General features: G+C 45.8%; 1 protein-coding gene across 1 annotated transcript in view; it reads right to left on the reverse strand.

Annotated features, from left to right (window-relative positions):
* Positions 1 to 5,046: 5,046 nt before the first annotated feature.
* Dpys (dihydropyrimidinase) overlaps positions 5,047 to 14,210 on the reverse strand; it is an 81,739-nt gene continuing 72,575 nt past the window's right edge. The window contains exons 9-10 of the mRNA XM_028879289.2: positions 7,021 to 7,160; positions 5,047 to 5,471 (exon numbers count right to left, since the gene is read on the reverse strand). Coding sequence (XP_028735122.1) covers positions 7,032 to 7,160 — 129 coding nt within the window. The 3' untranslated portion in view covers positions 5,047 to 5,471; positions 7,021 to 7,031. The remainder of the gene's footprint in view (positions 5,472 to 7,020; positions 7,161 to 14,210) is intronic.

Genomic DNA, 14,210 nt, shown 5'->3' on the forward strand with positions numbered 1-14,210 from the left:
GGGGTGGGCAGCACCTCCACTTCCCGGATCCACAGCTAACCTTCCTTTTCTGCCCACGTTTTTCTCTCCAGTGCTTGGCACTCTCCTCGAAGAAGGGCCCGTCTGTGTGACTGTGAGCTCACTCATCTATTTTTAACCCCCCCCCCCAACTGCTTTCTAATTGCTCCCATCCCATGCCTTCCCTTATTGCCGATTTCCAGAGCACCCGGCTGAGCACGCCGTCCACACGGTCGAAATGTCGCACTCATTACTCTCTTATTGCTTCGCTCACAAATGCCATCTCTTTGCGCTCCTCTCACAACACAGTCAAGGAAGCAGAGGAACGCTTACGGTCTCCAGTTCATAGATCAAGAAATTGAGGTTCAGAGAGGGTAAGTGATGTTCCCCAGGCTGTATCCGCATCCTTAGACGCATGGATACCAAGTCTTCTCCAAATGGTCACCTCGTCCATGTTATATATTCTTTATTTTTATTTTATGTGTATTTGGTGTTTCGCCATGGGTGTCGGGTTCCCTGGAACTGGAGTCACAGACAGCTGTGACCTGCCATGTGGATGCTGGGAATTGAACCCGGGTCCTCTGGGAGAGCAGTCAGTGCTCTTGACGGCTGAGCTGGCTCTCCAGCCCCATGTATGTTCTTACCTCAGGAGGCACTGCCCCCTGTGGCCGAGTCTCTGAGTCACCATCATCTGCTCTTCCTGTGAGTCCTTTCTTGTTGACGGGTAAGCCAGCATCCACCAAAGAACTTCAGTAAACAAAAACACCAAGACATTGCTTTCTTCCCTCCTTAGCCTTCAGATCCAGGGCCATAACTGTATAGTCTAGGACCCTAGAAGATGAAAGATTCTTCATTTGCCCTTTGTTGCTGTGGTGATTTGAAAGCAAAGTCGTCCCCCCCCCCCATTGCAGGACTCTCAGCTCCTTCTCCAGCACCATGTCTGCCTGCACGCTGCCATGTCCCACCATGATGACAATGGACTGAACCTCTGAACTGTAAGCCAGCCACCCCAATCGAATGTTTCCTTTAAAAGAGTTGGTGTGGTCAGGGTGTCTCTTCACAGCAATAGGAACCCCAACTAAGACAATTGCCAACAAACAAAATGGAACTAAGCAACAAGACTATCCTTGGAGGCTTCTCCCTTCTCGGGATGGGCCCTGAAGCCCCAGGCCTACATGCTGGGCTACCAGCTGCACCCCCAGGAGTCCAGTCAGGCTTTCCCAGATGCCTCCAGGGCAATGTTTTTACTATGTACTCCTCCAGGCTTGTGTTCCTGTCTTCCTGATGTTCGTGAACCTCTCTCATTCCCACAGACCCGTGCAGAGCAGTCAATATTGATCAGAGTGGGCATGTGTACCTGTGTGCTCCTTAAAAAGGGAAAACGAAGCCGGGCGGTGGTGGCGCACGCCTTTAATCCCAGCACTCGAGAGGCAGAAAAAAAAAAACAAAAACAAAAACAAAAACAAAAAAAACAAACAAAAAAAAAAGGGAAAACGAGCCTTCTTGCATCAAGAGTTCCCAAGACAAGAGAATTATTTAGGGTGAGATTGGCCCCAAGGTGGGAAGCCTCACAGAGTATCGAAAAACCATTAAGAAAAGAAAGCAGAACGTGGGGAGGTGGAGGCCAGCAGCATGAATAACTCCTAACTCATCGGTCTGTACCCTGAGAGAGAAGTATACAAGGCTGCAAGACCAAGGTTGAGGCAGGAGGCGGGCTGAGGGAGCTGGGTGCACCCCAAAAGCCAAATCTGAGCAGGTCCAGTGGGAAAATGGCTGGGTAATGAGCCCGGTGTGGGGAGACTTGCTCTCCTCCAGTCCCTTCCCAGGCTCACCAGTGGCACGGGAAAATGCCACCGGCTGGATAATAGGCCAGGTGCTCACCCCCTTCCGGCTCTGTGCTGGCTGCTTCCTGTGCGTTCTCCTTCCTCTGCCTCACCACACCCCAGTGATTCTTCTGCTGATTCCACTTCCAGAGTGACTCAGTTCCTTGGCTGTGGTCTCTGCCGATCACTGTGGGCTGTTGGACCCCACATCACCGTAGTGTTCTGCAGTGTTCTCTGTGGCGATCTGTTTGGGGTAGATACTCTCTTTCCGCTCTGAGGTTGTGGGTTCTTTTCATGTCATGTTTTCGGGTTGGAGAAACTCTTGAGTGAGGAATCCACTAGAATAGTTGTTTACATCTTGAGTCGCCTGCCAACCAAATGGGCATCTGTCACACTTTGGGCACTTGTTCAACCTCTCTTGAGTCATGGTTCCTCATTTGTGACCTAAGAGCAATGGCATCTCATGAGCTTGTAGACAGAACTAGGTGATAGAGTCCACAGAGCTTAGTCCTGGTGCAGGCCCATAATGAAGGCCTAACAGGTGTTATTATTTAGGGTCTATAGAGCACATTTGTTTTATTAAAGAGAAAAACCAGAGGTCCTGAGTTCTTGTGGACACTACATCCTATTATAAGGTAAAAAAAAAAAATAAAAAAAAAAAATAAAACCCCTCACAGTTTGAGAAAGCTCAGCTAATCTGCCATACCCCTCTAGTTTTTATACAAACACCCTTGTCTCAGAGTCCCGAGGGCCAGTCCCCATGCAGTTTACATTTTTACACACGCTGACTCACCAGATGCAGCCCAGACCGTGCACACAGATCACAATTGGTTGTTGAGTTCCTTTTCCAACCCTCTTCTCCTCTTCCACTACCTGTTATGTGCACAATTATTCCGTTCCTTCGACCCAGATTCCCTGAGCTCTTCCCGGTACCACTCCGGGCAGCTCTGCGGGGGCCGTGGCCACCAAAAGGAAGGGTCTGGTTCAGCGCTCTCCAAACAGCAGGTGCTCACTAGTGACGCCTGGTCGCTCTGTTTCAAAGACTTGTCCACAGATATTTTCCAGAGAGAAGTAAAGGGAGAGAAGGGCCTTGACAAACAGAAATCTGGTTATTACATTGTCTGCCTTCTTTGGGACCCTGCGTTGGGTAGTTTGGAAAGCAGAGGGGAAAGCCACATGGAGGAAGGACAGGAAGGGTGTGCCTCTGGGCTGACATCGTCAGAGAGACCGGCATTATACGTAGTATCTTAGTCTTCAAGCATCTGTGCATAGAAAATAGTCTTGGCTACTGAATTTCCATTTCATTAACAGAAGAACGGAAGCTTGGGATGTTTCCATGTCTTGCTGGCTGGTTCAAATGCAGCTTTTTGCAACCTTCGAGCCCTTGACAAGTTCACAATGCTGCCTTCTCCCACACAGGGGGAAGAGCTCCTGCTAGGAAACATAGGCTGCCTCCATGTTTCCTCTATCCCCATGCTTCCACATGTATCCCTGCTCAGACTGCTCATGGTGGCCCCATCCTGGCCATCCTGGAGATGTCTTGTCTTGTGCCTAGACGTGCACCTGCTTCCTTTTCATGGCTTCTGTTTTTCTGCCACCACTAAGGGGTTGGTACTGCCAAATGTGGTGAACTTCAAGGAAAGAATGAAACCTCTATGGTTTTCAGGACAGCACATCTGTACTGACTCAGCACACTGAGAGCCACGGGAGCTAGCGTTTGTGGACTGTGTAGGGCTTGGGTAGGACAGGCCTCGGGATACCTTTGGAGAGGGCAAATCCTTGTATTGTTTTTGTTTTGTAAATGAAAAAACTGAGATAGGTTTAGGAAGATCAATCAGACTTCATAAGAAAAGGGAGCTTGGTCTCACCGGCCATCTGTAGAACGTAAAGGAGAGCCAGGTGCATTTCCAAGGGCTTTGCTGGAGCAGAATCCTGTGGTTACTTCCCTCTTCTCCTGAAGAGCTGTGCAGGAAAGACTACAGGGCTGTTTCTGTTGCGTTGAAAGCTCTCTAACTCCATCTGTATCAGTCAAAGAACTTAGCAGGAATCCTTTCACTGCCTTGTTTATTTAAAAACTATGAACTAATCACTGATTACCCTTCACTGACCACACACTGTGCTGGGTATGGGGGAGTGCCCGAGGACCAGACAAGCCCCTCCCTGTAGCTTCCGGAGGAGAAGGAGAAGAGCAACAAGCAACTATAGCAGTCAGTCCCTCCTGAGTATGCATGGAGGGTTGGCTTCAGGACCGCGTGGATCCCATGTCTTGGAAGTAAATGCTCTGGAGAGACTGAGATGCCGTATTGTTCAGAGAATCATGTCGGGAAATAAGATCTACCTGTCAGTACAGACCTCCCCGCCCCCCCCCCCCCCCCCCCGATGTTTTGGATCCATTGGCTGAATCCCTGGGCATAGAACCTACAGAGGTAACAGCACACTGTGTAAGATAAAGTGTGATGATGGGTGGATGTTGGCCCCACCATGGAGCTGTGTAAAAGAAGGACCTAACCTACTTTGGAAAGCCTCTGGGAGAAGGTGACATTTCAAGTGAGGATTGACTTCTGGGTAAGAAAGCAATGGACTTACTCACTGGCATAGGATTCTGTGCTCTAGTGTGGAGTTGCCTCTGTCAGGCCCAGTGCAGGAAGAGAACACATAGTTTTGTGATCTCTTTGAACTTGAGACAAAAGGATGTGCAGTTTAATTGAGCTGGAAGATTTCTCTTTGGGTACATCTTACCATCATCCTCTATTCTGTGTGCTCAGGACAAATGACAGCTGAGCCACCCCCACCCACCACGCACCCCCGCTGCCCTCTGTTAAAGGTGCAAACACCCCCTCTTGTGGGCTAGTGTGTCAGAGTGTGGGTACATCCAAAGACATCCCTCTTGGCCTGTCTGCCCAGAAAAAGAAAGAGAAACCCAATCTCGATGCACAGAGGGACTGAGACACAGGAAAGGGCTTGGGAAGAACAGATCAACATATCTCCAGAGGATGCCAATTCCATTTAATCCCCTCAAATCCTGAGTCCATCGATGTGATTTGATTGGATAGTTTGCCTCAGACTCATTTAATGGTTGAACACCTGATTTGATTTCCTGGGATCCATTAAGGGACTTGACTTACAGGAGCCACTGAAAATTCAAGAAATCATGTTCTCTTGTCTGAACCGGTTCTCTGGGTCTTCATCCCACCCACTAGGTAGAAGGAGACACGTGGGACTCAGATACCAGAACACAAAATGAAGCTCCTAGTGTTTATTAATTGTAATCAAATGTAAAATCACAGTGCTATTTTGAACAAATATATCCATTAAAACAAAATGAAACAACAACAAAAACTTTACACAAGAAAGTTATCTTTAAAAACCCAAAGAAAGAAATCTAGTGTAAGAAAAGATGACATTTGAAAAGACTCATCAATGAATCTTCATGCAGACCTCCCATCCCAATAACATTCATTTATATCCTCAATCTTCCGCAGCAACAAAGGCACTGTGAGGCAGACAGCTATTGCTTCTGAGAGAAAAATCAAAGAGGCCCAGAGCGATGATTTTTCCTAAAGGATCTCGGGGAGTTGAAATGACAGGCTCTTCTCCAGGGCCTGACAGCGAGGCAGGGAGGGCCCCTCGGAGCCTTCGCTCGGCTTTTACCTTTGAAGAGAATAAAAGGCACTCAGTGTAACATTCTCCCTCACAAAGAGAGACTGAATTCCAGCTACTGCCAAGAAATGTTCTAATCAAAGTAAACACTAAGCCTATGCCTACAAAAGCAGCAAGGAGCATGTGATCACACCCAGCACCGCTTCTTTCTCTCGCTAATCTCCAGAATTTTAAATATAATCTTTCTGAATCACACGAATAATTTCAGTAATGTGGGAAGGACAGAAATACTGAAGCCTGGAGCTAGTGTTGTTTAAAAAAATGACAACATCCAACAATGAGAGAGCGCGCTGCTGAGGGGCCAGGCCTGCATTGTCCCAGTGCTCATTATCCAAGTCCCCACGGTCACACGGTTTAATCGGGGAGGCACAGATTGTCAGATGTGAGTGTGTGCAGTGCCTGAGAAGGGAGGAGACCAGGCCTGCATCCAGCAGGGCTCCAGCCGATACACACGCACCTTCATCGATCAGGTCAGCTTCCAACATCAGTGTCTGACCCTTTGACATTGCCCTGTGACGTCCGTCATTTCTAAGCTTTACACTGAGAGCCACACACTCAAGTTACCAAAAACAACAACTGCAAACAGCATCTCACAACATCTTAACTACGTTTACAATTGTGTGTTGGGCTGTACTAACAGCTATTCTGTGGCCCACAGGCTGTCAGCTGAACTTGCCAGCTAGTGTAAGACTCTCCCAGACTGCTACATGTTGAGACCTACAAATACACATCACAATTTTAAAAAAATAATCAGAATCTAGTAAAATCACCAAAAGGGGAGAAGTGTATATTTTACTAAGTCAGCGGAAGTGATGTTAGAGAGATGCTAAAACTATAGCACTGTCCTTTAGTAGAGATTTGATGGAGTGGGAAAACAATGGAGGGGGAAAAAACCGGAAAAAATTGGAAATCGTAGGAGTTTCCAAACAGGGAGATCTGTCTGTCAAAGGACAGTGTAGGACTGACCAGCGCTCACATGTCTTTGTATAGCGACAGCTACGTTACTCCAGAAACTACGTTCCTCCAGAAGCTACGTTCCTCCAGAAGCTACGTTCCTCCAGGAGCTACGTTCCTCCAGAAACCAAGTGTCAGATACAACCAAGTACTTGTAGAAAACTGTCTCTCACAAAGTTATGCAACTTTCCTTTATTTCCTCAATTTTATTCATTTGTTACGCATAACAGCATTTACAATGCAAAGATTCACTTTTTCCCACACAAAGTTCCAGTTGTTTTTTAAATATTGACCATGGAACATACTTTTAGTACAGTAGGCAGGCCTCTCTGCCTACAACTAGCCTGTCGCTTTGCACTCATAGGCGATTCTCCGGGGCTCTTTTGGAATATTCCCTAACAGTCTAGAGAATGAACCTCTAGCTAGCTCAAGGCTTGTCAATCACCATTGCCCTTCTAACATTTTAACATCAAGGCCTTTATCAGTGTTCTTTCCACTTTGAAGTTCTGGACTCTTCATAGGCCTGGGAAGAAAGATACTAATTTTATGTGCTGCTAATCATGTGTTGATATTCCAGAACACTTACTGTGCCCTTGCTTAACCACAGTACCCGGATGAAGAGTGCATCCTGGTCCCAGCTCTGTCATCCTCTTCCGTCTCTCTGGATTTCAGCGTGAAGACTTCTCCTTTGTAGGGCGCACGCTGTACTGGTGTGGGTGTGCAGGTCTGAAACAGACCATAGAACGAATGTCATTGTTCTCTTCTGGTTTACTCACTGAATGCCCAGGTTAGCCACATTTATGAATTGTGAGAGCAATAGCCTGTGGATCTATCATATGCATTCTACGTCCTTACCCTAGGCTCTAGGGAGGCAGAGACCAGTGTTCTCCAGGCCAAGCTGGCCAGCTAGACTAGTTGATCTGTGAGTTCTGGCCTCAATTGAGAGATCCTCCCTCATTAAATAAAAGTGGAAGGATGTGGTGGAAGGCACACGATGTAGACTTTGGGTCTCAATATGAATGACATGTGCACCTGCACATACATGTGTCCACACACATTTAAGCACCCATATACACAAGCAAAAAAAAAAAAATTCCTAGAAAAAAGAAAGAAAGCCAGGAAATGTTCCATATGGTCTCACACTCTTGTAACTTCACACCATTCCTATAGCCCATTTTCTCATTCTGTCTTTTCTTCCTTTTTCTAAAAAAGTGTTTTTTTTAAAAAACCTATTATATATTATAAAATATAGAAGAAGTTATTATTTTATGTGTATGTGTGTTTTGCCTGCATGTATGTCTGTGTACCATATACATGCAGTGCCCACGGAGTCCTGAAGAAGCCTTTGTAAGCCCTGGAGTTGGATTTACAAATGGTTGTAAACTGCTGTGTAGGTGTTAGGAATTGAACCCAAGTCCCCTGGAAGAGCAGCCAGTGCTCTTAACTGCTGAGCCATCTCTCCAGCCCCAACTGCCTGTTCTTCTTGTTCCCATCCCAGTTGCCTATAGTCCCTGAGGGCTTTCTTCTCTCCAGCAACTCTTCAGATATTTGGCTGCACAGTAGAATAATTTTCATATGCGCTTCGTCTTCCTGGTTGCTTTGCCTCAGAACAGGCCTTCTGCAGACTCTCACTTCTTCAGTGACCCCCTAGGCAACAGACTCAGATGGAGTTAATTCAGAACTTGAAAAGCTTTCTGAACTTATGAGCAAAGGAATTCATGAGAAGGAACTAAATCATGGTGTCTACAAGCATGCACATATCTTTATTGATGAACCATGAGGCTGTCAATTTCAGCGGTTACGAGAGCGGGTTCCGGAGCCAGGTGGCCCAAACAGTTCTTCACACCTTGCTTCACCCCGGCACTAGCTGGTGTGAAGGACTGTACTACACTGTAGGGTTGTTAGGAGGGTTAAACATAAAGCATGCAGAATAGTGCCTAGCATGGAATATGTTCTCAGTCAATAGGATAATATGCAAAGACACACATAAGCACACAAATCATTATGGGTGCCACGTTGGTGACTCAAACTGTAATGACCAATAAATAGTGTGGGCTTTGAAGTTGACCTGATCGAAGTTGGACTTTCTCTTTCTACTCATTATTTGTAGAGAATTGACAAGTTAATAAATGCTTCTGGGTCTGCATCCTCACCCATGAAATGGTAAATAAACCATCTCTCAGAAACGTGGGAAGTTCCAGAGGCCCCACATTTTCTTCACCCATTCACAGAGCAGGGCACAGACAGCTTGGGTTCTGAGCACCAGGCTGTGCCTCTGCCCTCTCTAGGTCTGTCAGAGGCTTTCCTGGATCCCCATCATAGCTTTCCTTCACCCTGGTCCTGTCATCATCTTGGGACATCCAGACAGTGTCAGTCTCCCATAGGCGCCACGCAAGTGATGCTCTGGTCACATCTGAGACTTTAAACTTATCTAGCCCCACGGTGTCTGACTACATCCTCCATCCCAGGTCTTCATCCGCACACCGCTCTCTCCATCATGTGGCTGTATTGTCAAGCTAGGCTGTATGACATGTCACTGAAGCCTACGTAGTTATCACCCAAAGCAGGACAAAGTGAAAACGGTACCCGACACCAAACAGCCATACCCCAGGCCCTGCAAACAAACCAAGAATTTTCCCCATACCCTCCTCCCACCCCCTCTTGCCTCCTACTTCCAGGTCTTGCCTTTCTCTCTGTTCTGCTTGCATGGTGTATTTCAGTGAGTGTTCCAGGGAAACTAACGTAAGTGGGCAGATGTGTGTGCATATATCTGAGTGCAACCTGACTCTCCCCTGCCTCTGTTCCATCTACCTCTTTCTACAGAAGTTCCTGGACCTTAACTACGTACAGCTGTGCTCAGCTGTTACCTTTCTGTCTGTCCTAAGCACCTCCGGAACAGACGACAACACCAGTGATTCAGGCCAAGTGTGTGTGTAGGGGGATCTCCTCATTCCCAGTGGGCTTGTTCTAGAGCAGCGCTTCTCAGCCTTCCTAATGCTGTGACCTCCAATACAGTTCCTCATGGTGTGGCGACATCCCCCCCCCCCACAACCGTGACATTATTTTAACTGCTACCTTTTGACTGTGATTTTGTTACTGTGATCAATCATAATGTAAATATCTGTGGTTTTCCATGTTCTTAGGTGACCCCTGTGAAAGGGTTATTTGACCCCGCCCCTGTAAGGGTTGCGACCCACAGCCTGAGAACCAGAGTCCTACAGGCTGGTCAGCCGCCTAAGGATCCCTTCCCTGGATCCCAGCTGCAGACTCAGGGCCCATACCAGAATTCTCAATTCAGGCTTATGCAGAAATCTATGGTAGTGAAGGTCTAGCCTCACACTTCCCAGAACTTTTAACCTTTTGACATCTTCCTTTCCTTAGAGATGGGTTGTATAAGCTCTGTCCTGACTAGACTCAAATCATATTCCTCTCTGCTGTCCCCTACCCTGACATCCTACTTCATGTGCATCTCAGAGCTTCAAAGGACGTTCACTGTGACAAAATGGCACTCGCCCTGTGGCACTGTCAATGCTATTGATCAGAAGTCCAGGTGAACATTTGTTTTCCAAGTAAACGCAACCTACCATGCTTAGGAAATTGAGTCTTGAGTCTTTCCTCTAATGACAGTGACAAATTTCCATGTGAAACATGAAATATCAGCATAATATGGACCCCAGATCCAGCAGCACCAGGGACCAATGTTCAGAGATTATGTTATTGGCTCACAGAACCCATCCCAGTTTCTCCAGCTGAAAGAATGCTATCATACTTAGTTCTCAGCAGATTTTTAATGCAGCATAAAACACATGGGCCTATATGAGCAGAGATGATCTGGGCTGAACATAGAAAGTGAATTTAAATTCCTGCTCTAGGGAATCGTGTTCTCATTTGCTCTGCCTCGTTGGCCAACTTTCTCCAGCTCCCTGGATGTTTTCTCTTAGCCTTGATCTCTGAAGGTTTGGGGTCCCTCAGGAGCCGTAGGAGCCCTCTTTTCTCTCTGTCTGACAGTTGCCTTGGTGACCCTGGACTTGGAAATTTAAATCATTATTTGATGACTCTTCACCTACTCTCCAGCCTTTCTCTCTTCCGTTCCAGATTCCCTGATAAAAACGGCTGGAAAACCACATCAGGGAGATATGAAAAAGTAGGTCACGAACAAAGACTTATGCACACATGAGGAGCTGGGGTTGAAAGAGGTAGGATGTGAGCCCTCGGGCATCGGTGACCGCTGGCTACTGGTCCCTGTATCCTAGCACCTTGAATCATGCCTGAGGGTCAACAAATATTTGTGAAACAAATTGAGGATGCTTGGTTATTGGACTTCTGGGAACTTTTTATCATTCTGTTGAAAGCAACAATGTTATTTAAAATTATTCATCAACTTCCTCAAGTTACATCTCAAGACACTGGGGACCTGAGGACATATCAGGTATGGGTCATGCCTGTACACCCTCTCTCCAGCACACCCTAGTCAAGATTTGGCAATCACAGTCAGCATCAGTGATTTACATCTCAGCAGTACTATCATCAAATAGGATGGCTTGAAGGTAAATACATGTGAAAGGGTGTCCTAAATGGCAGAAAGCAAAAATAGGCCCTCACTTGACAGAATATGGGTGGATTACTTTAGCAGATGAGAGTTCAATTTGAGTTCATCATATTTAATTATGATTGTCATTGTGATGTGTTAATAGAAAGACCAAAATGAGAATTATACGCAGTGCTATGAATAAACATTAATTGCAATCATCATTATATCTACATAATTACAGAAATGCTTTTTGGTTAGTTGATCAGGGGAAGAGGAGCATGTAAATTGATAGAAAATGTGACTGTATTATCTACTGAGGGTGGAATGGGAGACGCTAGAATTTCTGAAAGTAGTAGGAACAATAGAGAAGCCTCCCTAGACCTCAATGGAATAACTGATACCATGTCATTCATGGGGACCAAGATACTCAAATATCCATAAAAACAGCAGAAACTCCAAATGCCAAGCAGCCCATGTTGGCCTGGCCTCTAGCAGACAAAATGAATGACAGCATGAAACCCAGCCTGCCCCTGGTGATGTCAGAGGGAATTTTGGACATGTTAACCTGAGCTCCCCAGGGGTTCCCAGTGAGTCACCACTATGTGAGCAGCTCCCGGGTTCAATAGAAGAGAGAGCGCTGGACGATGACATATGTGTGCTATCATTCTTAAAATATGCTTCGAACATTGCCCAAGGACAGTGCAACAACATTGAACACTCTGACTTGGGGGCTGGCTCTTCTGTTACATTGGTCAACAGAAGGGGGAGTGAGACCCTACAACTGCAGGGGGATGACTGGGAACCCCATGGGGGTGGGCGGTGCCTATGCACCTAGTAGTTTTGAAACTTAATGGTTAATGTGCTTTACCATGAGCTTCAATTTCTTATTCTCTAAAATAGGACCACCACCACTTATCTCCAGGGTTGTAAGAATTTAACTAGGACACCTAATTGATGGTCAATAAATATTACGGGCTGAATAATGTTGAATGGTTAAGACAAAGCACAGAAAGAAACAGGCTGAGTGCCCCTCAAAACACTTGAGACGAGACGTCTTTTATATTTTTGAAGTGTTTGGGTTGGGCAGTCCCAGCTATAAAATTTGGCATTTGAAATTTCCTGGTGTTTCCGATTTTGGAGCATCTCAGGTCTCAGGGAAAGCGGCTTTCCTGCAGCGGGGGTCTGGCGAATAGTGACAGCAAGCCCTCTTCTTATCTCCCGTCTTTAACACGCCGCCGATGTAGCGCTTGCCTATTTCTACGATGCAAATGTGCCCTTACGTCTGCTTTTGAGCTTCCGAACTGACACCAACGAGGACTTGGACAGAGACACACCAAGTGTCTCTTTCAGGTCCAAGAGCCGGCTCCAGCGTAAGCCTCGCCCTTGCTGGTTATTCGCCATCAATCTGGTGAATCAGGACTGCGTGGCAGTTGGTGACGTGAATTAAACACCTTTCTCACACTGCCACCTTGAGAAAGGCGTTGACAAACTATGATGTTGGGAATGGAAAATACCCATTTCAAGGACTGAGTCAGCCATCCACTCGATTTTTTTTTTCTTATCTAGAAGGAAAATTATGCTTATCGCTGCAAAGATACAAGACAGTTTAAAAGCTTTGGCAGCAGTATTCTGAAGTCATATATTTCGGCAGGAAGCTCTGCTGGTTTCTCTGTAAAGTGCAATGTGACCGTGTTCTCCAGGAAAGGTGGCTTAATACCGAAGAGAGAAAACGGGTTGAGAAGAGCTTAGGGAAGGCTCCTATTTTCAATTTTTTGTTGAAAATCATAATACTCCAAATACACAAAACTTACAGAGATAGAATCCATTTGAAATCAAAGAGCTTTCTTTGTGTTTGGTAAGGAATTAATAACACGTAGTCTGTTCATTCAGGAGACTTGAAATACCTAAGTTTCTATTACTTTTGTCTTTTCCCTTTATTTCTTTCATTTCTCCTTCCTTCCTGTTAGAGCTCTTCCTTGAACGGCTTTTTATGCAAAATTTAAGAATTTTTTTAATGTCTCATCTTCTTATTTTAAAAGTCCTGGGCAAGATTAGCTACCTATATTCCAAAATAATAATTTTTTAAAAATTGCCTCTACTTCCCTTTAGATTCATAATCTTTTTTGTACTTAAAAATTTTTTAAATGTTTTATGTGTATAAATGTTTTGCCTACATGTATATCTGTGTGCTATGCTGGTACCCAGCAAGACCAGTAGAGTGTATCAGATCTCTTAGAACTGGAGTTATAGTTGGTTATGGGCCACCATGTAGGTGCTGGCCCTAAAACCCTGAACCAGGGTCTTCCAAAAGAACGATAAGGGCTCTTATCTGCTGAGCCATCTCTCAAGCCCCAGTCGTTATTTGTTTTTAAAGGCGTTTATTGTTATCTCCATGTGTACGTCACATGGGTGAAGGTGCCCATGGAAGCTAGAAGAAGGTATCAGACCTCACAGTTGAAGGTACAGGAGGTCATTAGCCACCTGATGAGACTGCTGGAAACAGAACTAGGGTCCTCTAAAAGATCAGCACATGCTCTCATTAGCTGCGACTTCCCTCCAAGCCCGGAACAAGCCTCTTGGTTCCTTGACTATTCGGTTTTCTAATGTTCAAAATGAGGGACATCTCTGCCTTTGCCTCACTGTCTGTCTGTCTGTCTGTCGCAGTCAGTCCTTAGCAGCGTGGTTTGCCTTCAGGAACGCTCATTAAGTGACAGACCAGCAGAAATACCTGGGATCCCTGCAGCTACTCCCTGTCACCTGTCAGTGTCAAAATTAGTTTCTAAATTAACCCCGAAGCTAACTCAACACCATCTTAAATATCATGTCTGTTGACTGAGAGACAGTGGACACAGAACTGTAGGGCCAGGGTGTGGCTCAGCAGGAAAATGAAGGCCTTAGAGGATCTGTCCTAGGTGTCACCCAGCACGGGAGAGAAAAAAAGGAAAGGGGGAAGATAAAAATAGACTTGTGGCATTTGGGAGGAATTTAAAGTATTTAAGAGCACGGGTTTACCTAAGCAAAACCTTAGGAAATTATTTGAAAAGTGGAGGTATTTTGTGTAATGGACTCAGGGAATCTGCAAATGAAACAAATCCACAAGATGTTACACAGAAACCGAAGAGGCCATCAGAACTAAATGAAATGAATTAGAAACAGCTACAGAACTCTGGGGAGGGGTACACATTTGAAAAGTGGAAAGAGGGGTGAGTTCCGGAGGGAATCCATGGGTTACAAAGACCCTGGGG

Source organism: Peromyscus leucopus, chromosome 20 (assembly GCF_004664715.2).
Source record: "Peromyscus leucopus breed LL Stock chromosome 20, UCI_PerLeu_2.1, whole genome shotgun sequence".
In the NCBI taxonomy this organism is placed as follows: Eukaryota; Metazoa; Chordata; class Mammalia; order Rodentia; family Cricetidae; genus Peromyscus; species Peromyscus leucopus.